Below are 26,929 nucleotides of genomic sequence, written 5' to 3'. Positions count from 1 at the left end.
TTAGTAAGCATCACCAGACAGGTGACCTGTTCTTTAATCTGACCTTTTAACTCATCTTCATGGGTGGGTTTGGCTCAAAGCATTCATTATTCCTGGGCTGCCAAATTCAAAGAAAAGATGGGGTTAGAATAGTTAGAATACAAGGCGTTTGTTCCTGTTGTGCTGGAATTCCTTTGCTCTCGCCTGAGGCTCTACTGCAGAGGTCTTGGGAGTTAACGCTTCTATGCCATTTTGCCTGAAACATTTTGTTATTACATTTCTCTCCTGTCAGTGGGAATTAGAGGAACCTGAAATGTTGTCCCTGTCTAAATAAAGAGCTAAAAGTAATTCCGGGTTTTGTGATGCTCAAAGCATCTCTTTCTGTCTGTGTGGTATGAAAAATGTGCGGTAGTGAAGAAAATAAACTGGCACCCAGAACAGAGACCTTTTATTGAACTCTCTGTGAAACCTACTTGAGAAGAAGGATCTAGTTCATAGATGTGACAAAAGAGGCAAAGTAAATGGCTACCATGGGAAAATGGTGTTGGTACAACCAACCAACCAATCTTAAAAGCATACAGGAAGGAAACAAGGCAAAACAGGAGATAGGTGTTTTCTCTTTGTTTTGTTGGTTTGTGTGTGGGGGTGTGTCATAACAGGTTATGTTTATATTAGAGGGAAGTGTTCTGTGTTATATGGCCCACAAGCCCTCTCCCTTTGCTGTCCCCATACAGAGGCCCCTTGGACCATGCAGTAGCTCCTTTCTGTCATGTGCTCTGAAGTGCAGTCTCCTTGGCAACCAAACATACATGTACTATGTTACTGAACACAGAAAGTACAGTAGTAATTATTCATTAAATCATTTGGCACAATATGTTTTAATTTTATTGTTGGAAGAGATATGATGTAACATTTTTCTGTTGTACACATATCTACAGCAAACGTTATTTTCTAGGCTTTTATAATTCTGTTAAAAATTAGTATTAGATGAGGATCTCCACAGCTTTTAAATTTTATGCCAAACTTTTCCTCTCTAAACAAAAGTATTTTCATTCTCATGATGATAAATTCCACTTGTGATCAGTTATATTTGTACAAACACTTTTGAAACACAAAACAAAATGCTGAAGGAATGACATTCCCAGTGTAGAGTCCAAAATAGAATAAATAATACATAATTAAAAAATCTGTCATAATTAAAAAAAAAAAAAAGGAATCACATTTCATTAAAACAGCATTTCACTCAACTTTTCTGTGATTTTAGAGTGTCTTTTCTCACTGTAGATCTGGCAGTGATCATATATCGCTTGTTCTGTTACCATCCTTTCAGTTAAAAACTGAAGCATCTTCAAGAGTGTCACGGGGAGTTTTAAATGACATAGCAGCAAATGGCATTGGGTTCTGATGCTAGCAAAGAAAGCATGCGTGGTAATTAGAGTGGTTGGAGTGGCGCCTGAACATGATGTGGCAACTGCAGTATTCAAACCAAGGAGGGACCTCAGTGGGGAATTTTTTGGACAACGTAACACAGGATGCTGCTCATGTCTTCTGTTGTAGTCAATTTTGTACGCTTGAAACAAATGTATTACGGTTAACCAAGAGCCGGGGACTGGAATACTCTGAGCTGAGTATGGTTCCTTCCTTTGTCTGGAGCTCACACAATATGCTGTACATTTTATAAGAAAGCGATTTTCTTTCCGTCTCTTGAAAAAAAATCAACATCAGGTTTCATTAACAATGTCCTTTCCCCTTAATAAATATGTGTATAGATGATTGCTTTATGCAATAAATCAGGTGTGGAGCCGACATGGGAAAACTCCCAGATCTTCATTCTTCTATCCTACAGGGCTCTTGGAAATTGTCATCATTGCTTGTTTTAACTCCAAAATTGCAAATGCCCTGACAAAATATGGATAGAAGTTGCTTTGCTAGTGCATACTGAGACCATTCTCATTACCTGAAGTGAACTCTCAGCCACCTCTGTGAGGCACGAGGGGTCAGTGGGGATGCAGACCCTACAGAAGAAGCTTCTTTAGAAAATGTTGTTACCTTTTGCAGATCAGCTGGGAGACCCATCTAAAAGATCTTCATGGCTAAAAGTCACAGTGTAGAAGACTTATTTAGTACAGTGGGCAGCAAGTGAGTAGAAGCAGACATCAGTATTTTCTTGCTAGATAGCCAGTGTTGAAACCTGTCATTTCTTTTCTTTTGCTTTTTCCAACCAGCGCTTTTGTCACTGCAGTAATAATGAGCTCATCCCAAAGCTTTATAAGAACAAATGAATGTTACCGATACTTTCAGTTTCACAATAAGCAGGGGAGCTGCCAGTCTACTCTCAAATCTGCTTCAGTTTTCTTCTGTATTCCACAAAAGTTTTTCTAAAAGTTGTTCTTAGTTTTCATGAAAACTGAAACAAAAAAGTTGTTAATAATTCAGTCTCATTATCCCATCCAGTTAGACTCTGGAAGAAGGATATAAGGAAGAGTGTGCCAAACTCTGCGGACTGTTGGTATTCCAAAGCAATTAAAGCAGTTAGTGCCTAATTAAGTACTAATTTATGAATTGTGCTGTCTTGCGGGTGATAGAAATCTGGCTCAGGCTGGAAAACAAGATTTTAGCTATTACACATGAAAGCATCTACTACTTTAATACATATAAAACTTACTTTGTTTCATATGAGTCGAGTGCACTGTACAACTGGATTAAATTCCCCTCCTGTTTGGCTAATGTCCTCTTACAGTTTCAAGTGTTTCCCTAACATTCATTTTCCTGTATCCTCAGATGTCACAGAACAGGCTGGAAGACAAGCTGTCTGGCAGCCAGTTTCACACATTTCCTTCAAATGGTAAACTGAACTGTTTTCTGCAGTAGCAGAGTTGAGAACCTATTGATGCTCACAGTATCTTTATTCCTTTTATACAGAATAATGGAAATTTTAGCTAGAGCTGAAAAGCCAGGAACCAGCAGCAACTGTTTGAGCCAGGCTTTTGAAGGAGGGCCTTCCGAGCTTCCTTGTATACTGCAGCAAACACAAACATCTTTCTTTTCCTTGTAGTAAACGCTCATATCTTGAATCCCAAGGAGAAATAATGCTAGATTTTGGAGACTTGATCTTCCCACAGACCTGGCAGTTATCTCTGATGTAGCCCTTGGGAACGTTCAAATTGCCACAGCTGATTTGTGTTCTTGTTACATACGGACAAAAACAAGTCCTTTTCATCTTCACTCTTCACTGCTTCTATGCATTTGCCAGAAAGGACATGGACAATCATTCCGTTCTAAAATATGAGAGGAGAAGGGGAAGAAAGAACAAATGAAAAAATAAGAGATTTCTAGTAAAAACTAGGCAATGTTTCTGATTTTTTAATGTATAATAGGTAATCAGTAATGACATTGTTCAAAAATATGTTAGTATTGCTCTAAACATGATCACTAGGTTTAGCTTTGAGCCCAAGGCATTGTGAGAACACAGCTTCTTTGGAAGCTGACAGGATTCACAAATGCAGAACTCTCTAAATCTCTTTCCCACCACTGTTCTGTTTTTCTATGGGTAAATATCATCAGCATCAACTTCAGTATTAGGGACCACAACATTTGAAAAGGACCAGTCTTTCTCTTAGGAATCAAAACAAATTACAGCAGGTATTATACCTGAGGATTGCAGCATCCCTACAGCTACACTGACTTCTGTTTTCTGAGGCTGTCCTCAAGCATGACATTTTTCAATCTTGTGAGTTCTTATTCTGATGGATGAAGTCTAAGTAATACTGAACTGTTTTTATAAGAGTTTTGTCCTCCTACAACACAGGAGGATTTTTAACATTTCCATGGGGCTCTTATTTGGAAGAACTTGGGATTCACAGTGCCTTCCCCCATCTAAAAGAAGTGGGCAAAGATTTATCCTGCTCTTACGTTCACAACCTAGCTTCTGATTGTATTCCTATAAAGCCAGTAAGTTAAATAGTTAAAATAAGGGTATGTGAATGTAGGTAGGATTTCGGTAATTTGTGTTTTCAAACCAGATTTATTTTGCACAGGCAGTGTAAACAGATGAACTGCCTCCTAAATTTCCTGGATGAAAATAGTACAGCAGTGAAAATTGCCCTTCAGCTGTATCATCCCTCCCTGCACACGAATCATGTCAGGTACCCAATGTTACACAGTTACAGCTACACAGTTGCCATGTGCAGTATCCCCTCGCAGCAGTCAGTACCAACCTCCTGGACGTCCCAGTGCTGCTCACTGTTATCTGTTTCCTTTGTGCAGTTTTGAGGGATAACCTTCCCGTGTCTGACATCAAGGCAAAACAGTGGAACAGACCCAAGACGGATTTCCTTCATGCTGTTATATTCAAAGTGCTGGAAAAAAGGAGGGTTTATTTGAACAGTGATGGAAAGGCAACCCAGTTCATTTTAAATGTTCACTCCAACATTAATTTTCCCACTCCTGTTAGATGCCACCCAAACATGAATGAAGGAGAATCAACGAGGCAGTCTCCCCCAGAATAATTTTGGCATAGCTGAGACTGAGACTATTTTTCTGAGGAAAGACTTTGTGGACTGTGATTATATACAAAGTAAACCCATTCTACAAGAAATCTTTCTACCTTAATAAATTTGAACAGAAGGGTTTTTCTGAAGTGTCTGTACACATTACAGTTAAAAATGTGCCTGCAGCTCACCCTGAGCTCACTGTGAGCAGTGAAACTTCATTGGGACTTGGAGTAAATATCTGCAGTCAGTCTGTACTGGTTTGGCTTCTCTCAGTGCAAGGACTTGCTAGTCTAATGCCACCTGGACAGTCTAAACAGATTTCCCTCCTGTTTTTTAGGCAGTGTTTTGGTCACTAGAATGTGGGAAAACCCACCTCTATTCCAAAATTGATGCACACCTTTTATGCCTAGGCATTCTTTTGTCCAGGTTCCACAAAATAACTACTACAACTACATGAAACAATGCGTGCTGGAACAAAGTGTGGGGATCTGGTCTCAGGCATGGAATACTGCCATTTCTGAAATGATGCTCAGCTACAGAAAGGTGTGGAACATTGCCTTAGCACACACCTAATTTTGAACACATTATTTTCAAGCACGTCAACCCAAATGTTTACATGAATATCTTCTGAACAGTTCCCTAAGTCCAACGCAGTGCTTCTTTATGTGAAATCTACAGTACCTGGGTGAGGCTGTTACTGCAAGGAGAGAGTTTGATAGAGCCATCTGCCAAAGCCCTTCCAGGTCTGTAATCTGCACAGAAGCCAGCACCAGTATTGTAAAGCTGTAAATAAAGATTTTTTACTGAAATAAAGCACAGATATCAAGAAAATATCCTTCAGCTAGCTTTTTTTTAATGATTAATTCCCTTATCATATATGATTTTGCATGTAATTCAGGCAGCATTTTTTTTTCTTTCGGATTATATCTTTCATGTTAATCTTGCAAAGTGATCTGATAACAAGGGAGAGTCTCACCAAAGGTTACCTAATAAGCTTTAAGTTAGAGATACCCACTTCTGGTTTTAACTATTATGATGCTTAAAAGAATTCTGTCAGAACTACTTTTTTTACTAATGGAAAATTGCCCTTCGACCTGCTGTGGTATTTGGCAAAAATACAGATATTCTAGAGGGAAAAAACATTTCCTGTGATCCACAGTTAGTTATGCTTTTCTCAAGCAAGCCTTGATAATAAGGAACAGACAAAACAGTAGAAGGATGTAGTAAAATTTGTCTACAGATATCAGTGTGTGATTTAATAAGTAGACCTGTTGCCTTGTTGAGGGGAAATCCTGTCCATAGAGGTTCCTGGAATAAATCCATATTTTAATGATTTTTAAAAGATTAGCATCACATCCTGTACACAATCTGCAAAGGAACTGCTATCGCTATCACCTCTGTCTATGGGGGAAATGCAGGACTGGGGAAATGCTTCTTTTCCTTCATACATGTGGATCAGCATAGAGGAATCCCAGATACTGTTGCAGTTGCCATCTGAATGGAGCAACACACTTCTTTTCTGTTTTTTAATGATACCTAAAGAATCCAAGTTTAGGATCCTCTGATCTGTGCCACCAAACTATAAAGGCTGAGCTCATCTCTTGGCTGGTGTTCAAGGTTCATGTGAGAATTTGGACTGGCTGTTCTCTTCAGTCCTTTTGCTTCTTCTTCCATTCTTCTGCAAGCTTTTCGAAGTGGAAGTAGCCTCTCATTGCACAGATATTGAGTACCGAGTACTAACTAGCATATCCAAGTGACACTGGGGTCTTCAATGGAAAACTCCTTTTTCCTGTACATTTTCTCTTACCTTGCCAGATAATCTTGGTGTGTCTTCAGGCTGGGAGAGCTCAGGGTACACATTTGTTATAAACCACTGGAAACTTCTACAGCCCAGTCTCTTCTGTAGCTGAAGGCGCTCACTGCAGTCTGGTTTCTCTGCCTTCATGGAGAAAGCACAGGGCAAAAAAGGATATTGCTCTGTTTGCTAGAAATGAAAATGACTGTGTAGCAGTTATTTCTACCACTTCTTCTATCCTGCATGATATGTATCTCTCAAGATTAGGCAAAAGTAGAGGACCAGCTGTACTCTTTCTCCAGCTTTGTGTTTCAGAAGTAGCACATGCTGTGAAAACAGGTATTTCTTTTAAAATTGTTGTTATCCTGCAAGATACATCAGACTTCATCATCTTTTCAATTAGAAATCTCTGGGCCAAGTTTGATACTTTTTGCACTGAAATCAGGGATATTAAGATTGCATTCAGTACAGAATTTACCCCAAAATTTAAAAAAAAAAAAGTGTCAGTCCTCTGTTATCAGAGAATTTAAGAGTAGAATTTGGTGTAACATGAAACTAATCAAATAATTGTCTGGCGATTGCTAAATTGAGTTGGTAAATGTGTTTTGTGACTGTAAAGGCAGAACAACTTTCCAGATTTATGTATTTTCTTAAGTTGCATACACGCAATCCTAGTAGTAACTTTGTTCTGAAAAAAGACAGCTACTGTCAACCCTTGCTGCAGCTACGGGCATCGTCACTGCGAGGGACTGAGGGTCTGAGTATCTGAGGGTATTTAGACCTGAAGATGACAAACAGGATTCCAAAAACCTCCTAAGCAGGTAAGTGTCTAAACTGTAGATGTGAAAGCACACAAAACACTTTTCTAAATCTCTCGGCACCTGAATACTACAATAAGTCCTGCCACCTTTAAGAGTCTTTCTCCTCTTTCTTGCCAGCAGTAGATTTCCCCTTTCACATTTTTACATTTGGAAATGTAATTTGACATTGCAGGACAGCAGTGGGATTCCTATATCAGAAATTAGAATTGTTAACGTAAGAAAAGAATTGCTTGTAATCTTTAGCTCAGCCATTTCTCAGCAGCCTTAAGGAAGTAAAAATGCCTTTGCCCACATGCTTGAAAATCAGCAACAAACAAAAGGCCTTGGAGATGAAGAGAGAAGCATCAGTTTTTAAAGGTGTGTATCAGTCATGCCAGCCCATGTAAGCTGCACCAGCAAATCTCAACAGTTGCAATATGCTAGGGAGAACCTCATCATTTAATGTCAGCCCTACATTCAAAAAGCAAAACAACAAAGTTCAGCAATTCAGCACCTCACAAACCTGCCACCAAGAGGTTTCCTTATAACAGGAACTAGAGGAATACAGAGGGAAATAGAGGAATAAAATGCTTCCTCTAAAAAGAGGTGTTTCTCCAGAGGCTACTTTAGCTGAAGAAAGTGGTGACAGATAATCTCATTTTGTTATGCTAGTTACAGTGTGTATTTGATGCTGAATAAGTAGTGTAGATAATCTAGAGACACTCATTAGCCCTGTGAACCAATTGAAAGGAAACTGTACTTGTAAATAAATGAAACACACACAGAAAAAAAAGAGAAAAAGAGACAGTGGCTGAAACCATGGAGAGCTGCAGAGAGCCTTATTCATCTGTATTAATGCTCACACCACAGGCAACCTGTGCAAGATGTAATTTCGACCATAAAATGGGAAGACTTATAAAGCTTTCTAAATGGGGCTCATTTTTTATTTCCAGTGTTGGGCAGTTCTGTTCCAAGGCTCACAGTGGCCCACAGTTGGCTCTGTTCAGCCTTGCCGTGCAGCGGTCCCTCAGAGCTCTCTGCAGCCCTGGCAGCAGAGTAGCAGTAATGTCACTGCTTGCTTGTATCTTAAACAGCATTTTGCTGAACTGACAGACTGATGGTATTGACTATGAAGGAAAGGAATGGAGAAAAAGGCCTTTTATGTTCTGGTACTCTGAACATCGAGATCATACCATTGGTCATTTGAAGGAGCATCTTACTTAGGAGTGCTAAAAGTACCCTGGCTAGAATAAACTCTCAGGCAAAAGGTTATGGTGTTCATAGGTAGTAAATGAAATAATTGGTGGCTGTAGTTTTTAGCTCAGAAAATTGCTTCTGAGTTGGCAAGAATGGCTTTCAGGAAATAATTAAATGATAAACATCATCTTAAAAGACCTGGCTTACCGTCCTCCTTTCTGTTACATGGCTTTAAGCCTTGTGGGTCAGGTGATGAAACTCTGGACAGTGGAGTTAAAACTACTGCACAGACATAGAGGGAGAAGCCTTTTTAAAAAGTGAAAACAGAATTAAAAATTGAATGTGTGTCTCAGGCTCAAGCACGAGCACAGGAGTCAGACTGGAGGGTTAGACCCACTGGTGGAGCCTTAGGAAGTCACACTAGTTGGCAGGAGAAGAGTCCCACTGGCACGTGGCTTTTTTCCTCTCCCCACTGTGATGCGGCCACTGCTGGATCTGCAGCAAAGACATGAAGGGCTGCAATGCAGAGTGAAACTGAATGGGAAACTTCCTGGGATACATTGCATGGCACTGACCCGTGCTGTGCCCAGGTGTTTTCAGGGAATCTTCTCCTGAAAAGCATGGCATTGCTCAATGAACTTGAGGCACTTTTTAAAAATTATTATTCCGAACTACTTACAAGTTTGTCCATTGCCTTGTAGACGAGGATATCAGTACCAGAAAAGGTTTGGGAGTCATTTTCCATTCCGGAAAACTGCTGCAACAGTAACAGCTTTACTGCCATAGCTCCTAATACAGCATCCAGCAGTTTGTGATACAAGGCATATGCAGTCCCCTGATTGACCATGATCTGCAGTGGATCACACAGTGGCTTAAAAGCAAGCATGGCCTTTCTGTCGTTGTTAGGTGGTATGCAGTTGGTATGTGGTTCAAGTGTGGCTGCATGCCAGGCTACCGGGAACCCAAATCTCAGGAGGCTGCACTGCTGGCTCTGTGATGCTTCTAATGATAAAGTAACTTGAAAAAATACTAATGGTGAGATCTAACTTCCTCAGTTACAGACAATTGCTTCTGTCAGCTTGGGAAGAAATCAACTTTTCTCAGTCACTAGAGCACTCAGATGTATTATCTTAGAGTAGGACCACAGTTTGCCACATGCCAGTGAATATTACTTGAATCACATACTAGATGCCTTCAGCAATGAAGAATGAATCCTTCAAAAAGATCTTTCAAGCACACAGTGCAGCTAGGCTATGCTTCCGATGACTGTTATCAAATATACTGTCACTGGCAGAAAACCAAACCACAACTTGCTGGGCAGCCTGAAGAAGGAGTCATTTGGAGACAGAATTATACTCCTAAGATATTTGGCAACTTCAGCAAAAAACTCAGGCTTCTCTTTTCCCTGATCTAAAGGCTCTTCCACCAGCAGGTTTTATAAAAATGAAAAACTCTACCTGGTGCCAAGCCTACTGAATGTTTGACTGTGCACAGACACCCACACCCATCCCACTGCCGTCACCTACCGCAACACACAGTCCTTCCCTCAGAAACAGACCACTGCAGATGTCTTTACCTTGCTGATTAGGAAAGCCACTGTGTCATTCTTGTAGAAGTTCTCTTTGAAAGAACCCAGCCAAGTCTCTGCTATTCGGATTTTGTTCCTCACAATGGCCTCTTCATAGGAGAAAGCATGGGGAATATGATTTCGATAGACGTGCCCAACACGGGAGCATGGAATGATTTCTACAGAGCCACCACAGAGCCAGGTCTGAAAAACAGGTGAAGGTGCAAAAAGAGATTATCTTCTATGTAGCTAGTAAAGCACAGGTGGCTTTACAGACCAGTGATAGTGAGAATGCAAAGCCAGAGTCACTCATTGAGTTAAAGCTTACTCTGGGCAGTGGCTGAATGTTAATTGTCAAAATTTCTAAAGCATCTGAATAGAAGAAGCTCCTTTACTATAGATTCCCCTCAGGACATCCTAGTCTGTGTATTCCTGGAAACAGAAAGAACATCATGTGCTTCTTCATACACTGCTCCCCACAGACATGGAGACACAGAGAAGATACTGTGCAAGACAGACCTTAGATTTGATGCTGTGTAACCATTTATATGCTTTTATGTTTTCCTGTACACAGACAGTGCAGTGTAGTGAAGAGACTTGTGGGCATGCCTTCTTTTGCCTTGGACTTTAAAGACTCTTTGCTTTGTGTCTGCAATTTTTTGTTGCTTTTTAATATCAATTATATCTCTTCATATTCAGCAAAAGCTAATGCACATAATACAACATAAACAATTTGATATTTAAAGTAGATGACAAAGAAATAAAAGCAATTTTTCATTTGGTGCATGCCAAAATAGAAGAGGCAGCTCTCAGAAGGTAGCTGAACCAGTGACTCTGACCTCGGGCAAACAGTGATAGTGGAACTTCCTTCTCCTGACATAATGCTCCTAACTCACAGCATCTGCATATTCTTGTACAGTCCTGACAGATCACAGAGCATGAGGTAGAATTCTGAAAGTATAGTGATATTTGCCATACGTCAAGGAGTTCTACACTTCATTGCTTTTGTAAATCACTTCTTGCCTTTTCATTCAGATCCCTTCAAAACCCAGTAATTACCAGCACTTGATGTTTTAATTAAGGTTCTTACCCTTATAGACAGCTCTAGATTTTCCGCTCCCCACATGGTCATGTCAGAATCATAAGCTCCAATGTTTTGGAAGTAATGTCGATCCATGGCAACCACTGCACCAGCTACTGCAGGACTCCTGTATAGATAGTAGTTTGGAAGTGAACAACTGTTTTGGACAGAGAATTATAGGAAGGATGAAAACCCCACCATTTCTGTGGAGGAGATAATATCAAAAATTATCAAATATTAGTCCTTATAATCTCATATTAACTTATTATCAAAGAACAACTGGAATTGAATTCTAGGATTTACCTAGGGAAGAGAGCCAAGCTCTGAACTGTTGAATCAGGCTCAGAACAGTAAGAAGTGTAAAGTATAAATACATTCAAAACTACAGATAGAAATAATGATTAAGACTTTTAACTCTACGTAGTCTATCATTTGCTTTCCCAACAAACCTCAATACCTTGTCTGGTCAGGTTGTAGAGAAGTTGCTTCTAGTTGTGTGTAAGATATTTGCCATGTTAAAAGCAGAACTGCAATCTACTTAGAATGAATGTTAAAGCCCAAACAATCTTATTCTACGCCAAAAAGCCATCCCCTTCATAAAACATCAACCAAGCAAATGCAAGTAACCATGTCTTTTTTTTACTAGCTGGAAGAGTGCCCAAATTGTTCTGTTGAGGTGAGTGGAAGTATATTGGCTTATGAACTGTTACCTGATAGGGCTGGTGGGAGACTGTCGTACCTTCTCTTCATGCTCTGGCACTGGTTCCCAGTGAAAATCTAGTTTCCAATCAAAAACACCTCGATGCAGGCTCACAGAGTGATAGTACTGAAAAGTCTTCCAGTCTATGACATCTATGATAGGGGAGACGACACTGTTTCTGAAAAAGACAATATAATTTCTTCTTAAAGCTGAATAATGATTTCACTACTGTGTTAGTGAACAGTGGACCTCCCTGATGACCCTGTAAAGCACCAAGCACTCCTCTGGATGTTGAGTGCCCTCATTTTCCCTCCTGATAGATCTCAGATGCTCCATGCATGGTAATACTGAGCCTGAAGTAATGATTCTGAAGATCAATAATTTATGGATAACCTATACATTGCACTGTCATTCTAAAACTATTCAGGATTTTGCTATGTGTTCACCATCGGAATTCTTATAAAGCAGTTTCACAGAGGTTTCCACATTTGAAGTTATGGATGCAGAATTTATACTGAAAGATGATTTTGGTCTCATACGCTTTACCATCCTTTCATTTTTCTCTAAATGTTCCACACACTTCATGAGTTTGTCACTTCAGGCCAACGAAATATGCAATTTCACTTATTTTGTTCTGCTTGGTTTTTTTTTGAATTAACTTCTATCACTGGTTTTGTGAAACATTTTCTTTTTGTGTAGTCTTCTACTACATCCTCAATGTGCTTTCACTGTCTCTGTGAGAAACTGACTTTTAAGAGGCACTGTGCTGTGAGCAGCAATCCTTCAATTGATTTCTACCTCAGGTTAAATTTGGGTTAGTTAGAGATGAGGTATTAGACATGTCCCCATAGTAGACTTGTCGTGACTTTTCGCAGTGTGCATTATCCTGGAATGTACTGGCAATTTGGAAAAGCCATCAGTATGCCTTGTTTCCAGGTCTGTGATGTATCACATTTGGAAATTTTCAGAGTACAAATACAGTGGTGGTAGGGACTGCAGGAAAAAAATATAGTGAAGAACAACAGTATCCATTTCTGCTCCTTTACACAGAAAGTATAGCTCCTGGTCTTAGTGTAAGGGCTTGCCTAGAAGGTATTCTATAGGAAATGTAATTAACATTTAGAATCATAGAATCATAGAATCGTAGAATGGCCTGTGTTGAAAAGAACCACAATGATCATTGACTTTCAACCCCCTGCTATGTGCAGGGTCACCACCAGCCCAGGCTGCCCAAAGCCACATCCAGCCTGGCCTTGAATGCCTCCAGGGATGGGGCATCCACTACTTCCTAGGGCAACCTGTTCCAGTGTGTCACCACCCTCTGTTTGAGGGTGAACTTCCTCCTAATATCTAACCTAAACATCCCCTGTCTCAGTTTAAAACCATTCCCCTCGTCCTACCACTATCCATCCTTGTAAACAGATTTACTAGGGATTAAGATATAAAAAAACCATACTGTAGTCAACGGAGGAAAGTCACCTCAGACATCTTCAGTGCAGTGAGCCATTCTTTTCATTTCTTTCCAATGGCAGAGACCAGAAAGCTGAGGAAGATGGCAGCTCTTGGTGATGGTCATGTAGTCCTAACAATCTGCCCTGCCTTTACAATCTCTATTGTAATGTTTTTTTCTGTGACAGGATTGGGGAACCTCAATATTCTCTTATATCACAGTTGCCATTTACTGTAGATAATTTTAGAACCCCACAGAGAAAAAGAGATTACTGATCTTCAGTGAATTGTGTGAAAATGTACTATGCAGACAATAGCATCAAAATGATTCAGTTATTTCATTGTTTCCTAATAAGAGCAAACTGCCCTATGATGAGCTAAAGGCAGAAGGCTTTAGAACAGAGAAGTATCATATCTCTCCATTCAGGTATAAAACCAGCCTTTGTAATATATTATAATAGGCGCTCTTGGAAACAGGCACTGTGTTTATAAATAAAACAATTTTATGGTCACCTTTAGGCAACATTTGTAGGCAGTGATTTGCTGCCTTTCTTCTGCAGGACTCAAATAAATGATCCTAAAAATAATAAAGCTGATATCCTCCCTCGATTCTCTTGATGAAAGCATGTTGGTACAGTTTTCTAGCCAGGATAGGAGCAACATCCTCAAACTCAAGCTGACAGGAGTTAGCTTTATAATGGAAAACGGTATTTAACCTTTACTCACTAACAGTACAAGAAGGAAACTGACTTCTTCTAAAAGTTACTGAAAGGTAGTGCTCTGGTGGACTTACACAAGCAGGTGTTTTTTAATTTGACATGCTGGGAAAAATCCAGCTAGCAGATTAAATGGGTGTTATAAGACTAAACTTCAAAAAGTGAAAAATCACTATAACTGTAATTTCTACATCCTGCTGCATTCTCCACTGTAGACATCACTGACAACTGTCAGGTTAGCAGAGCACCTGGAGGTGGATACTTCCCACCTGTTCAGTGCTACCTGCTGAAATGCATGCGATCGCTGCTTGTGTCTCCATTCTCATCTAGAAAGGAACTGATGATTCTGGGTTCTTTTATTTCAAAGTTTCAGGGTCAGAAGGGGAAAACCAGGGGGGCATGCCTGGGTGGAAGCCAGGGGAGGCAGAGTAGGCTGAACCATTCAAAAAACCCTAGTCATGAAGGTTAGACTATATGCGTATATGCAGCATAGCTCAGATGCAAACAGTGTGGATACTCAAAGTTATGCTTAGATATATTCTGGATCAGACAATCCAGACATTTCAAATGATTTGCCATTTTCATATCCAACCAATTTAAACCTGTTCTTCTTTGTGGATCTGCCTTAAATTTGTTACCGCTATAAAACTCCAGACTCCAAAGACACTCCTAGCATCAGTGCAGTTGCTCATATAAATAGCCACTGCAGTGCTAGTTCCTGCTGAAATAACCTTTGTTTTTAATGCATTTTACTTTGCTTGTTATTGAGCATGACAATTCCATGTTATTTAAGAAAAATACCTGCACTGATGTCATGGTTCTGATGGTTAGGAGAACAGGCAATAACCCAAACTAAATACAAATTATGATACAGAAAATTACAATTTTTAAGTCAGCTGAGAAAAAAAACTCACTGGATGAGCCATATTCTAACCTGGCTAAATTAAAAAATCAAACAGAACAAAATAAAATCAAATATCTTTTACCACAAAGTTACACATATAAATTGATTACTATGTTTTAAAGCTATTACTCCAGTAGTTTTTTCAGCATGCCATGATAAAGCTTTCTCAAGAGAGTGTTTCTAAGTGTAATGCTAAGTCCTTACCTAGTATAAACTACTGTAGCTCTGCTGAAACCAATAAAGCCACACCTCCTTAGAACTTAAATATTGAGGGTGTCTTTGTGATCTGAAATAGAGGAATCCAGTAACTTTTGTGAAAACCGGACACTGTCAGTTTAATCTTAATCAAGCAGGACTTTACATAACGTTTGGTAACAAGGCTTTGTATAGAAAAGCCTTTTTTATATGTTTTCTGCATATTCAGTGATGGTTCTTTGTGTGGATCTAAATGCAAATTTGCAGCAGAAGGTAATTGAAAGCTGGGAGATGTTCTTAGCTATCCTTCTTGTTTTTAACTGAATAATTGGCAGACAGTCAGCAGCTTTTCGGTGCTTTGAAGCGAAAAACATACTGGCAAACTCCAGCTAATTTCACTCTGTGGAATTCAAGGAAAGGAAAAAAACAGGAAACTCAAATATAACCAGCAGCAAGGCAAGAACCATTTGACTGTGGTGGTACTGATTTGCAAATATTTCAAATGCTTGGAACACACAGGATCTACAAAAGGTCACAATTCCATCAAAAGAGCAACCCGAGCAACAACTATTTCCTAGTTTGGGATTTCTCAACAGAATACAATTGTGAATGAAATATCTTCTCATGACCCTTGCAGTCAGCATGGACAGTGTGTTCTTTTCTATTTTTAGAGTAACACGTGAAGAGGAAGAGTTAATTAACATTTTTGTTTCGAAGTTGTAGACATGATATTTTGAAAGTGCTTTTCAGTGATTTATCTTTTCTTAATTTTTGCTAGGAAAGGAAAGATTTTAATCTGATTGAATCATACCTAAATCCTCCTTTCTTCTACTTTTGGCAAAACTGATTGCTTTTGGCTTTAGATTCAAGTTTCTTTACCTCATCTTCTTTAAAATAGGTCGCCTGCTGATACTGATCAGCACTGTGAAAGATTGTAAGGAGATAGCACATCTTCAGATAACACGCCATGTAAGTGAAATTAGTGTTATTGACGAATAGAAGCTATAAAAAGATCAGGCCTAAAGCGAATTGATGGTTGGACTAAATGATCTTAGAGGTCTTTACCAGCCTCGGTGATTCTATGATTCTATGAATTCCCAGGGACCAGGCTGCTGTACGTGATGTTGGTTTTCAAAACCAAGAAAAATAGCATGGAAATGCATGCTGAAATTCATGATGGGGTTGTGTGTCCTCTGGCTGGACAAATTCATACTTCTCCAAGCCAGTGAGATGGTTGAAAACAGATGACTTATGTGTTTGATAGCTTGAAAAGCTGAGAGATGGTCCATAGAAAAAATAGAGGGCTGGATGAAAAAAATGAAGAAACTGTTCATTGCAAAATATTTTCCATCTCCCTAGTGTAGTGCCATAAAACCAGCTCCACTCAGTAATTTTTTGAGCAATACAACTCTATTTCTGTGTCTACAAACAGAGGCTCTGCTTGAGTCCAAGGCTAATGAAGTATCTCTCCATTGCTGTGTTCATTTCTTATTCTGTTTAACATAATTTCATTAAAAATTAGTGACCTAGAATCAGGAGCCAAGTAGAGACACTTTGAATTTTAGAAACCAGAAAGGCTTCTTTTGATATTGCAGGCTTCAGTTTCCTAGCAGTGTTTGAGCTGTGCTGTAGTCAGTGCACCAGCACAGAGGCAAATAGCTATTGCAGTGAGGAGCAGGGGAAAGGTCCTGAGGACAAGCCAACCCTCTGCAAGCCATCGCCCTCTGACAATGTTATGGCACTTATGCTTTTTCTAGAGGTGGAATTCCTTTTTGAGCATGTAATCAAGGCTTATTTTGTTTCCGTGCAATATTGCCAGGAACCACAATTTGAACTTGTATTTTTTTTTTGTGTCACCCTTCTGCAAGGAAGGAGCCATGCACTTTGGCACGATGGTCACTGTTTTTAGGTTAAAGCAGCAACCTTTTCAAGGCTTCAAGCACAAATGAGCATATGCTCCCCTCTGCCTTTCAGTGCCTCTGGACTAAATACAGTATAGCAGTTGTATCCTGCAGTCTTCTGGAAAAGGCACAACCCAAAAAGATGATTGTAATAATTGCACAGCTGCATTACTATGCACCATGCTACTCACCTGGAATTAGGCTGGAATATAAACAGTTGTCAAGTGAAATGATCTGTGGGGTGTCTCATCTAGTTTTTTAATGCTGTTCAGGTGGCTTTGGTATTCATCCTTGAATAATCAAATGTCAAGGAATGCTTTGCAAATCACTGAACCATTCTTGAGGTGGTGCACTAAGCTGATGCACAGCATCCTAGTCCATTTGTTTGGTATGGTTCAAAGAGCTGGTCCCAGCCAAGGTGCCCATAAATGCACATGTACTGACTTTGGAAAGGCTTAATACTTTTGGGGTTAATGAATAAAAACACCATGCTAGGAAATGAAATGCAATCACACAGAGCAGTCAAATATTTGAGAAATCTGTCTGTTCCTGTAAAATTGGGTAACATTTCTCATGTTTGCCTTGTCTGTCACAGGTTAATCAGAACTGGGGATATCTCCCTTTCCGTGAATATGTTCAACTCAGAGTGAGTTCTCTGTTCATGTAAAGATCTCTGCATTGCTAAGGTCATAATAACAGTGGTAGATCTGCTCAGGAGTGTAGAAAATTGGGCTTGATCAGTTTTCAAAGTTAAAATCTCTCTCTCAGCTCCTTTAAACTTCTGCAGAGGACTGATCTTTGGAAAGGCTGCATTTTTCCTTGCCAGCTGAAAATTCACTTGCTTTACGTGATTGAGTGTTTTCCCATCCATGCAAAAGCGTGTGGATAGCAGCTTGACTGGTGCAGCCAGAGGAAGAATGAGGGGTATTTCACTAGTTACTCTAAGCTATTTTGTCACTGTGTTTTCCTCATTTGGGCTGTCTTAGGCAGTGGATATTATTGAATTTAACAGCTCCTCAACTGCTCAATGAAGCCAATTTGATGAATGATCTCCATGCAAGCATTACAAGCAATTTAGGAAAAATAATGAAGACTTCCTTAATGTCCTTGAGGAACTCAAGGACTGCAAAAAAGAGCTCTGCTGTAATTAAAGGTTAGGCGCAAGCACCAACCTAGACTTATAACACTCTGAAAATACAAATCTGTATCTTCCTGCGTGAGTTTAGCTAGAACTGTCTAAGCTGTGTGGAAAATCTGTTTTTCTGTGGAACAGAAATGGTACAGCTGACATTGGTTTGTAACCCAGCAGCTCAGGAAGCCAAAGTGGTTAAGGTAACCCTCCTTTTTTATCTTCAGCTTCATAACTAAGACATCTAAAAAGTAAAAATAATGGATTGCAATCTTTTTAATTCAGACCACTGGGAAGCCTTGTCATAGCTTTAACAAGGGCTGGATGAAAAATGCCAGTTTAGTGATATCGGGTATGAAGCGAGGTTATCAGCTGCATGCCCTATGCTGTTTCCCACATACCATGGTAATGCATGTGGTGTGAAAGCAGAACATTAAAGCAATGTGACCTGCACAAAGGAAACAACCAAGCAAGGATAAAAATAAATAAATAAATAAACCAAAATCTTTCCACGGGCATCTCTTCCAGCAGGAATTAGCACATTCAGGGAGCTGAGAAGTCATGAAGATACTGGGGTTGGACACGATGATCTTTAAGGCTCCCTTCCAACGCAAACCATTGTATGATTCTGTGGTTCTGTATTTACCGGTTGCTGGACAGCCTTGCCAGGAGTGGCTCCAGCCAGCCCTTCTGACACTCGCAGTGTGAATCCATGAAGACGAGCACATCTCCAGTTGCCCGTGCAGCTCCTAGCATCCGACCTCGGATGACTCCAAGCCTCTTGTTGCTCCGGATCAGCTTCACGCCATCCAGCTTTGAGATGTATTCACTCAAGGCTGACTTCAGGGGCCCTGTCATAAACAGAACGGTCATTTTAGCTTTGATTCAAGTTCTTACTAGAAAGCAACAGGTAGCAGGAGATGTTGCTTGCTTGCCAGTAAAATGTTCTGGGAGCGTTTGTTTTACATGGCCGTGCAGGCCAAGTTCCAAATATTCCCACAGCAGTGTAATGTCAAAGAGCAGTAGAGACTAATGGAAACTGAGATTCACTAGGTGTGAAGCTGTTCCTATGAGAAACTTAATATCCCCCTCTCCTGTTTTCACCAAAAGGTAGATGTTCTCATCCTCTCATAAAAGACACAGATCAGCATGAGATACAGGTGTTTGGCTTTCCCAAGGACTTGGGATTATTTTAGCAATGTGGAGTTTTCCACTCCTCACTTCATCCAAAGTCCATGTCTGGAAATTATTATGCCAGATCTGGTCCAGTGGGAAGATTTGCATACTGTGATCTTATTTTAAAGCAAGAAAGCTCAGAGTAATTGAAAGTGATGGGGAAGAAAAGAAACATATTTCAAAGTTGAAAGGCTAAGTTGAATTCTAGAGATGGAAGATTGAAATCTGGCAGCCAGCTCAAGGTTCTCTCCCTCAGGGTCCCATTTGCCTTTCATTCTCTTTATACAATACTTGGAGGTGGACAGTCTACTCCTTGCAGCTTTGGAAAGCAGAGATCATACAGAGAAATGGGATTACCTTGCTGGCTCAGGTCATCTACTAGGATGATATCCTTGAGGGAGGTCTTTGGGGCTGTGTTAATAATGCTGTGCACTGTTCTCAGCAGAGTAGACCAGGCTTCATCATGGAAACAGATGATGACACTAGCAGTAGGCAGGCTGGGGTCATATTCTTGCTGTAGGCACCTGTATGGGATCAAATGAGGGAGACACTAGAAACACTGGTACAGCTGGCTACTTTTCTCAGACCAGAGTTGCAAGCTACACCTACATTTTCAAGGATGGAAAGCAGTTTAAGATCTCAGCTCAGGAAGCCAAGGAAATATTAAGGTGTCTAAGACTGGAACACAACGTGAAAATTTGAGAATGACATTACAAAAATTAAAGTTAAAAATATGAATATGAATGTTTTGCTGTATTCTGTTGGTTGGTTGTTTTTCTTTCCCTTCTGTTCTGGCTGCAGCAGAAACAAAGAGCTCAAATACAGAAGACAAAGAGAGAGGAATTGAAAAGACAAGTAAAGCAAAGGAGAAAGGGTGATACAACAGATCAAAGCCAACCTCCGCCCCTTCCATATTTTCTCATGTAACACAAAAAAGAGCAAACTGAAATGCAATACCTTTAAGACTAACCAGAAAAAAATAACTCATCAATGTAACTGCGGACTGCCTGACCCAGATTACAGAGAATGAAGCCATCCCTGTACAGCAAAGAAACAGACCCTGACTTAGGTAAAGAAAACTAATACATATACATTTAAGAAAGTTAACGCATATTCCCTACGAAGTCTGCACACTTTGCTTTTTCTGATGAAAATGCATCACTGATGAAAGAGGCTCCCAAATAGGTAGATTATCCCCACGACCATTTCTGCTGTTTCCTTTACAACTCCAAGTACTCCTACAATCTACTGCAAGAAACCTGGCTGTGTGGACATGGTGTGACATTTCTGGAGAGGTTACAGAGTGCCAGAGTGGTCCCATGGCTCCCCAGATTGCCATGGGACCAAGATGTCTCCCATGACATTAAAACAACAGTCATCAAAATGGCAGTGAATGGAATGGTTCTTTGACATCTCAAGCATTTAAATATCAAAAACATTTCTGTTCATCGTCGTAGAAACTCCATATATAAAAACCCTGTAGATCCTTATCAAACTATTTCATAAATGTAAGTAAAGAAACTAAAAATCTGTATTCACCACAAAAGCTGTTTTTCAATCTGCCCATCTTAGTTCAAAAGGCGAAGGACACACCGTGCAGGCAGCAGGGTATTCATTTTCCAGAAAAAGCTCTCAAACGCCAGTACATCTGTTTTGCTTACATTCAAAAATGCATTTCAAAGCTTTTTAATTCCCAAGTAGCACTCATATAGTTTTCCAATTTGTTTAGCAGCAAGAACTTCTTGAAGGAATGACAGAATTATGTAAAAATATTTACACCTAACTTGGTATGTCATCTTGGTTCCAAGGCCGCTTAGAGATCCAGCTCTGTATCTGCTGTCAGTTCATGAAAGCCATTTATTTGGTTTTTATCTGCTCCATTGCTCTTTTAGCATTTTCATACTGCCTAGCAAATCACAGATTTTACAGTGGTTATTAAGCAATTAGTTGCTCAGCTAATTCAGCTGTAGCAGAAGCTCGTGTCAGGGATATGATTTGAATATTGCTGTTTATTACTGTTTTACTTAATGCTTCAGTTCATGCACTGGACCCTATCATGTTAGACAATACCTGATACAAACCTGCTTATCATTCATTGAAATCCACAGTCTGAATGAATTAATAGCGAGTAAAAATACATGAATATTATAGTTATGCTTCTGTAATAACAGTGTTTCTCAGAATTGTATGTGGGAGATTTTTGGTATTCTTCACTAGTACAGAGAAAAGGATGCTCTTGTGACTGGATGGTATCTGTATTTTTAGGCAGAATAATCTATTGATAATGAAGGAAAGTGAAGATCTAATGCAGTCCTTTTACTACCAGGCAGCTTCTAACCAGGAATACTCAGCACAGTTATACCCACCTATACTTTCCACCATAACACTGCAAGGCTTCGTTGCTAGTATTGTGATTATAGCGAGAAAATAAAACAAGACTGTTGCGGAATCTTAATTGGAAGAGAATTGAAAATGACTGTACTTGAATATGTGGCTTAGGTGGTGAGTATTTAGTTGCCATGGAGATTGGAAAAGGCTTGCTATGTAGATATCTAGTCTTCAGAAAAATGAGAAAGGGTGCTGGTATGCAGAATTGCCTTCCCTGTAATTTGGAGCAGTTTCAGGCTGTCTATCATAAATCAACATTTCAAAAAGTCAGGGCTGTGACTGATACAAGGCACAGTGATTTAATCCAATTTGTGAAAAATAAGGAATTGTCACATGCAGATAGGAGCTGGAGAGCAGTTCTGAGGGGGCAAAGGCTCTGCTCTGCCAGCAGCAATTCCCACTCACCTGCAGGAAAACATCTCATTGAGATTCAGTTCCCAGCAGCACTCAAGTGAAACTGTGCTTTAGTAATGAAACTTAAATTTCATTTAGATACTTGTGTGTCTGCATTTGCCTGGATAAATACAGCTTGATGCTCAAGCTCAGGAGAGGAAAACTGACATTTTCCACACAGAATATGATTAGTCACAGTAAACTGGGAAAACAAGGCGTCTGATTCATCCATTGGATAATCGATTTATCCATTAGATATCCATTGGATAAATCAGTAGGATCAGTTGGAGTGCTGGAACAGGTACAGATTTATGCATCTACTTTCTGAGAAGTAGCATAAAACATTCACCTGGAAAGGCATGCAAAGAGATGTAGGGTATGTTAGAAACTGGGGTCTGGGCAGAGAGGTCTGAAGTATCACATTCCAGGTGAAGAATTTGGTCCAGGGCTATCAAAGTAAAGCACAGGCAGCAGGCTCTGCTTTGCTTCCACTGGAGCTCTGTCATTTCTTATAAAAAGAAACTGCAGTTCTGCAGCTCCAATGCAAAACATAACAGGAACAGCAGCTACGTGTATCTTACAGCATTTACCTTACATCTCACACTCTGTTTTAAATGTGAAAAGGAAGTATGTAAATACGAAGTCTGGTCAGCCTTATTTTACAGCAGTTCTTCACAATTGGCAGGCATTGCTTTGAGTCTGAAGAATTTGTCATTTGAAGTGAAATGAGAGAGACTGAGTCCATGCAGGTGACTTACTGAAATTTCTGTAACTGGTTGGTTTCTCTCTAATAAACAACAATAGACATTATTACAAGCAACAGGCTTCAAAAGAACAACATAATAGACGTTCTGATTCATTACTGCTTCACTCTCATGTTACATCAGTATAAAATGTGACTGACACAGCTGTGAGCTAGGCCCACAGAGTGAATCATGTTTAAAAAATATCATTTTGGTTGCATGTCGGTCCATAAAGGACAGGGCTGGCTTAGAGATAGACCCCCTCTGCAGGTTTATGATCTGGATTTAGACCTGAACTACTGAGAAGCTTCAGATGTTCAGATCTGTGGTTTCAATCTGGGCTTCTATGAGCTGTGTTGTTGATAGGTCCATACGTTTTCACTAGGCAGACAGGAAAACCCATCCAAGAACTCTGAGACCATGGCCTAAATCCCATGTGAGATTAGTATTAGCTAAAACCACCTCTTGTCGGATGGCCCTTCAGCAGCCAAAACTGTTTTTTGGCTCACATCACCAGCAGTAAAAGAAAGTCATCATTCCTCCTTTGAATACTACATAGTTCAAAGAACTGCCACTGAAGCATGGCAAAAAATAACTTACATGATACTAGTGTATCATTATTCAATGGAAATACCCACATTAACATTGAATCTAGTCAGCAAATGTAGAAAACACACCATCTTTCGTTTTTCTTCCTTTAAGATTGTTCCCTGAAATTGGAGCCACCAGCTGCCTTTATACATGGGAAATGACCACTAGAAAAAAATAAACTTAAAATGTTTTCTGGCATATCTTAAAATGCTTTTGGCATATCTTCTACTGTATCCTATGGGAAAGCTGCAGTAGCTTTTGTTACAGGGGGCAAGAAATGAAGATAGCCACCTGCACCCTATTCCTTCTCTAGTGGGCAGGGGAGCAGAGATGGTTCTCTGTTTTAAGCAAGTGAGATGAACTGTTTCTCATGGGCTGTAGAAATAAATGGCACTCAAGTCTCTAGGCTTCAGCCACAGTACATTGGGCTTCAAATGAAACACATTGGGCTTCAAATGCAACGTGTTGAATTTCAAATGCAACAGATAGGATTTCAGATGTAATACGTCTATGGTGTGGCTTCACAGTGCTGTTGTCAAGCGTGGTCATACACACTGGCCTGCAGTTCCCGTTTTCCCAGGAGCTGCCTTTCACAGTCCAAGAATCACAGAATGGCTGAGCTTGGAAACCACCCCTGGGTCCATGTTCCAACCCCTACTCCAGCAGAGACATCCAGAGCGGGGTGCCCAGGCCCACGTCCAGATTGCTTTTGGAGATGTCCAAGGAGGAGACCTACAGCCTCTAGGCAGCCTGTGCCAGTGCTCAGTCAGTTGATGTCCACATGGAGCCTCCTCTGTTCCAGTTTGTGCCCTTTGCCTCATCTTGTCAATGAGCAACACTGAGAAGAGCTCAGTTCTGTTCTCTTTGCACCCCTCCTTCAGGCATTTGTACACACAGAGAAGATCCCCGTGAGCCTTCTCTTCCCCAGTCCCAGGTGTCTGGCCTCCCCTCATAGGAGAGCTGCTTTCATCACCTTATTGGCCCTGTGTTGGACTCTTTCCAGTATGTCCACAACACTCTTGTACTGAGGGGCGTAGATCTGGAGCGACCCCATGAGCGGCCTCAGCAGCGCTGAGCGCAGGGAAAGGACCGCCTCTCCCTCCGGGACGGCCGGAACGCAGCCGCCCCCGGCACCTGCAGCGGCGGCAGTCCCCGCGGCCGCCAGCAGGGGGCGCTGCAGCCCGCATTCCGCCGGGCGGTGCTGCCACCACCGCTGCGCGGGGGTGCGGGGACCGGAACGACGGGGACACGAATAACGGGCACCCAAATAACGGCGAACATCGGCCGCCATGAGGGCTGGGTCGCTATGCCTTCCCCTACAGAAAGGGAAACCCGCGGGGATCTCTCCCGGCCCCTGCAGCACCTGCCTGCGGCTCGGGGTCCGCGGCCGGGCCGGGGGGCGCGGAGCGGTGCGGAGGGGTGCGGCGGTGCCGGCGCTGCAGAAGGGAGGCAGGGATCGCAGCTAGCCCTGAGGAGATGGGGTTGTGTTTCCAGTGGGAAACCAACGTGAACAAAAGCGTTACCCCATACCGAAGGAGGTGGTTTGATTAGGAAGATGAGGGCGATAGGGAAGGACGGAAGTTTTCTCCCGGGGTGAAATAGGCTGCGTTACTTACAACGGGTGTCGTACCTCAGGCAGCTCCCTGCGCAGAGAGATCCGCTCGCTGAGCGCTTCGTTAAAGCCATGGGTTTCCAAGCCGAGCGGCCGCTCCCCCGTTGCAGCCCCGTTGCCGTCCCCCAGAGGCAGGGACAGGAGCTGGGACTCGGGGTCTCCCTCCTTTGCCTCCGGCCGCCTGCTTTGCTGCTTCACCACTCGATAGCCTTTCCTGGCCTTGCTGTGGTTCCTTCGACCCGTGGGGGACACGACGGCCGCGATCAACTCATCCTCCCGCAGGGAGATGAACGGTGACAGCCCGTCCATGGGATAGTACTGCTGGCTCTCCTCCTGGGTCTCCAGCATCTCCTGGGTCTCGGCAAAGTCCACCTGGTGCCCTTCCCGAGGGTTGAACTCCACAGGCTGGAAAGTCCCGTCCTTGCTCCGGTTGCTGGCTGGTGGATTCAGCATTGTAACCATCAGCAGCAAAAAGCCCAGCATCAGCAACAGCAACAGAAACTGCAGCTTGCGTGATCCATATCTACATTTCTTCTTCAAGAACATACTGTTGGTGACAAAATGATACAGATTGTCATGTTAAACATCACTTGGATCTCGCTCAGATTCCAGTCCTCGGGTTGCAGCAATGCGCTGGTTTTCACTATCTGCCAAGAGGATTTCTTGTTCCCCTCACATTTCACTGATGCCGTTTCATGCTTTCCTCTCTATTTACAGACAAAATAGAAAACGCCTATTAATATTGCACTTACTGTGGTAAAATGCAGCATGGATCCAGTGAGACGGAGTAGGTCCGTTGTTACGGAGTCCCGGCTCAGTCAGCAAAGCAAATGAAAGGAATAGCTTAAGTTTTGAGTTTTTCCTTTTTAAATTCTAGGTAGAAAGAAATCGCATTTCTAACAGTTTCCCTCCAGAGTATTTCCTGCTTCTTCAAAGTTTCCCACAGCTGTCTGGTTTCATGTGCCTTATCTCCGAGAGCAGATCTGACAGCTTTCCCCCGTCTGAGGCTTCAAGTTCACTGTGATCAACAGATGAGAACTAGTCGATCCCTGCCTTTGCTTCACACATAGCTCCAGCACTCAGTCAGGAAGCACTTTGCCAGACATAATACAAAGCAATGTGTGCGTCTTTCTCCTGGTCCTAATGCCCTCACTGTGCTTATCCTATCAAATCAAAACTTTGCAAAAGCTGTCAGAGGTGAAATACAAGAAGCAAAACGCTGTGTTATAAAACAAGTCAGGGCACACCACGAATGACTCTGCTTCTGAATAACCTTATTAAGTTACGAATGCTCAGAGTGAGAAGCAAGAATTTTATAAACTGAATAAAAGATGAAGTGCACATGATTTATTTAGTGTTAGATTTATTCACATGGTAATGTGCTAGCTGGAGCATATGAGTATATTTCATCTGCAATAAATATTTACAGCTGCTAGGATTTTAACACTGACATAAGGATGCCAAATTATCACCTGGCAGACTGAAGTTTCCTCATCCATAAATTTGGTGTTGCACAGGGAGCAGCACTTCAAGTTTTCAATAGTCCAGGAATAACACGTAGAAAGCTTGGGCTGGAACAGCTCCTGACACTGAAAGAGAACAACTTCTGTGATTAAATGGGGAGCTCAGCCTCTGAAGTCTGTTTGCTAATATTGCTGGCAAGTGTGTTAGTGGGCACTGACTGTGGTGTTTTTTGCTGCAAGATGGGTGACTGTCCAATGGGAAAAGGAGGGAGACAGTCCACATGCTTCAACATCACGTGCCTCTTGGTCTGGCAGAGATCAAATATGGAAGCAACTCAGGTGTTACCAACCCTTTTGACACTGGAGATGTGGGATGTGATTTTTTTTGCCTATCTTGTAGTATTTGTTTATCAAAAAGCTCCAGCTCTGGGAGGCTTCTGACATCTGGGGAATTTTCACATTCACCTTTTGTTAAAAAAGGAAATCTCTAGATGTTAATAGGTAAAAGAAAAACTTGAAGACATGAATGCAGTATATTCAAAGGAAGCCAGGAATTCATTTTCTTTCCTTCTTCTGCATTACCTCCTTACAACCTCCTTGCTTCTGTAAGTTCAATCTATGGTTTCCTGGTAAATGGCTTTCAAAAAACTGAATAGG

General features: G+C 41.2%; 1 protein-coding gene across 2 annotated transcripts; it reads right to left on the bottom strand.

Moving 5' to 3' along the window:
• GALNT15 (polypeptide N-acetylgalactosaminyltransferase 15) lies at nucleotides 1-26,041 on the bottom strand. Of its 2 annotated transcripts, XM_048951335.1 has the most exons (11): nucleotides 25,562-26,041; nucleotides 24,814-25,356; nucleotides 19,440-19,606; nucleotides 18,553-18,757; nucleotides 11,623-11,790; nucleotides 10,922-11,039; nucleotides 9,841-10,035; nucleotides 6,280-6,411; nucleotides 5,154-5,255; nucleotides 4,197-4,337; nucleotides 1-3,257 (listed from the first exon to the last, which is right to left on the bottom strand). In XM_048951335.1, exons 2-11 carry the CDS (start codon nucleotides 25,353-25,355, stop codon nucleotides 3,111-3,113), a joined length of 1,917 nt encoding a protein of 638 aa, XP_048807292.1. In that variant the 5' UTR covers nucleotide 25,356; nucleotides 25,562-26,041; the 3' UTR covers nucleotides 1-3,110. The 2 variants fall into 2 exon arrangements, with proteins under 2 accessions (XP_048807292.1, XP_048807291.1); XM_048951334.1 differs by having other exon boundaries at nucleotides 24,814-26,041.
• Between the last annotated feature and the right edge of the window lie 888 nt (nucleotides 26,042-26,929).

Source organism: Lagopus muta, chromosome 7 (assembly GCF_023343835.1).
Source record: "Lagopus muta isolate bLagMut1 chromosome 7, bLagMut1 primary, whole genome shotgun sequence".
Taxonomy (NCBI): Eukaryota; Metazoa; Chordata; class Aves; order Galliformes; family Phasianidae; genus Lagopus; species Lagopus muta.
This window is presented reverse-complemented; position numbering and strand designations above follow the sequence as displayed.

Excerpts from the sequence above, each read along its gene's own strand:
- GALNT15 (XM_048951334.1), bottom strand. The coding sequence starts at position 25,355 with ATGTTCTTGAAGAAGAAATGTAGATATGGATCACGCAAGCTGCAGTTT. Across the intron at positions 19,607-24,813 it reads CCTGAGGTACGACACCCGTT|GTGCCTACAGCAAGAATATG; the intron begins GTAAGTAACGCA and ends GATCCCATACAG. Across the intron at positions 4,338-5,153 it reads GCAGTAACAGCCTCACCCAG|CACTTTGAATATAACAGCAT; the intron begins GTACTGTAGATT and ends CCTTTTTTCCAG.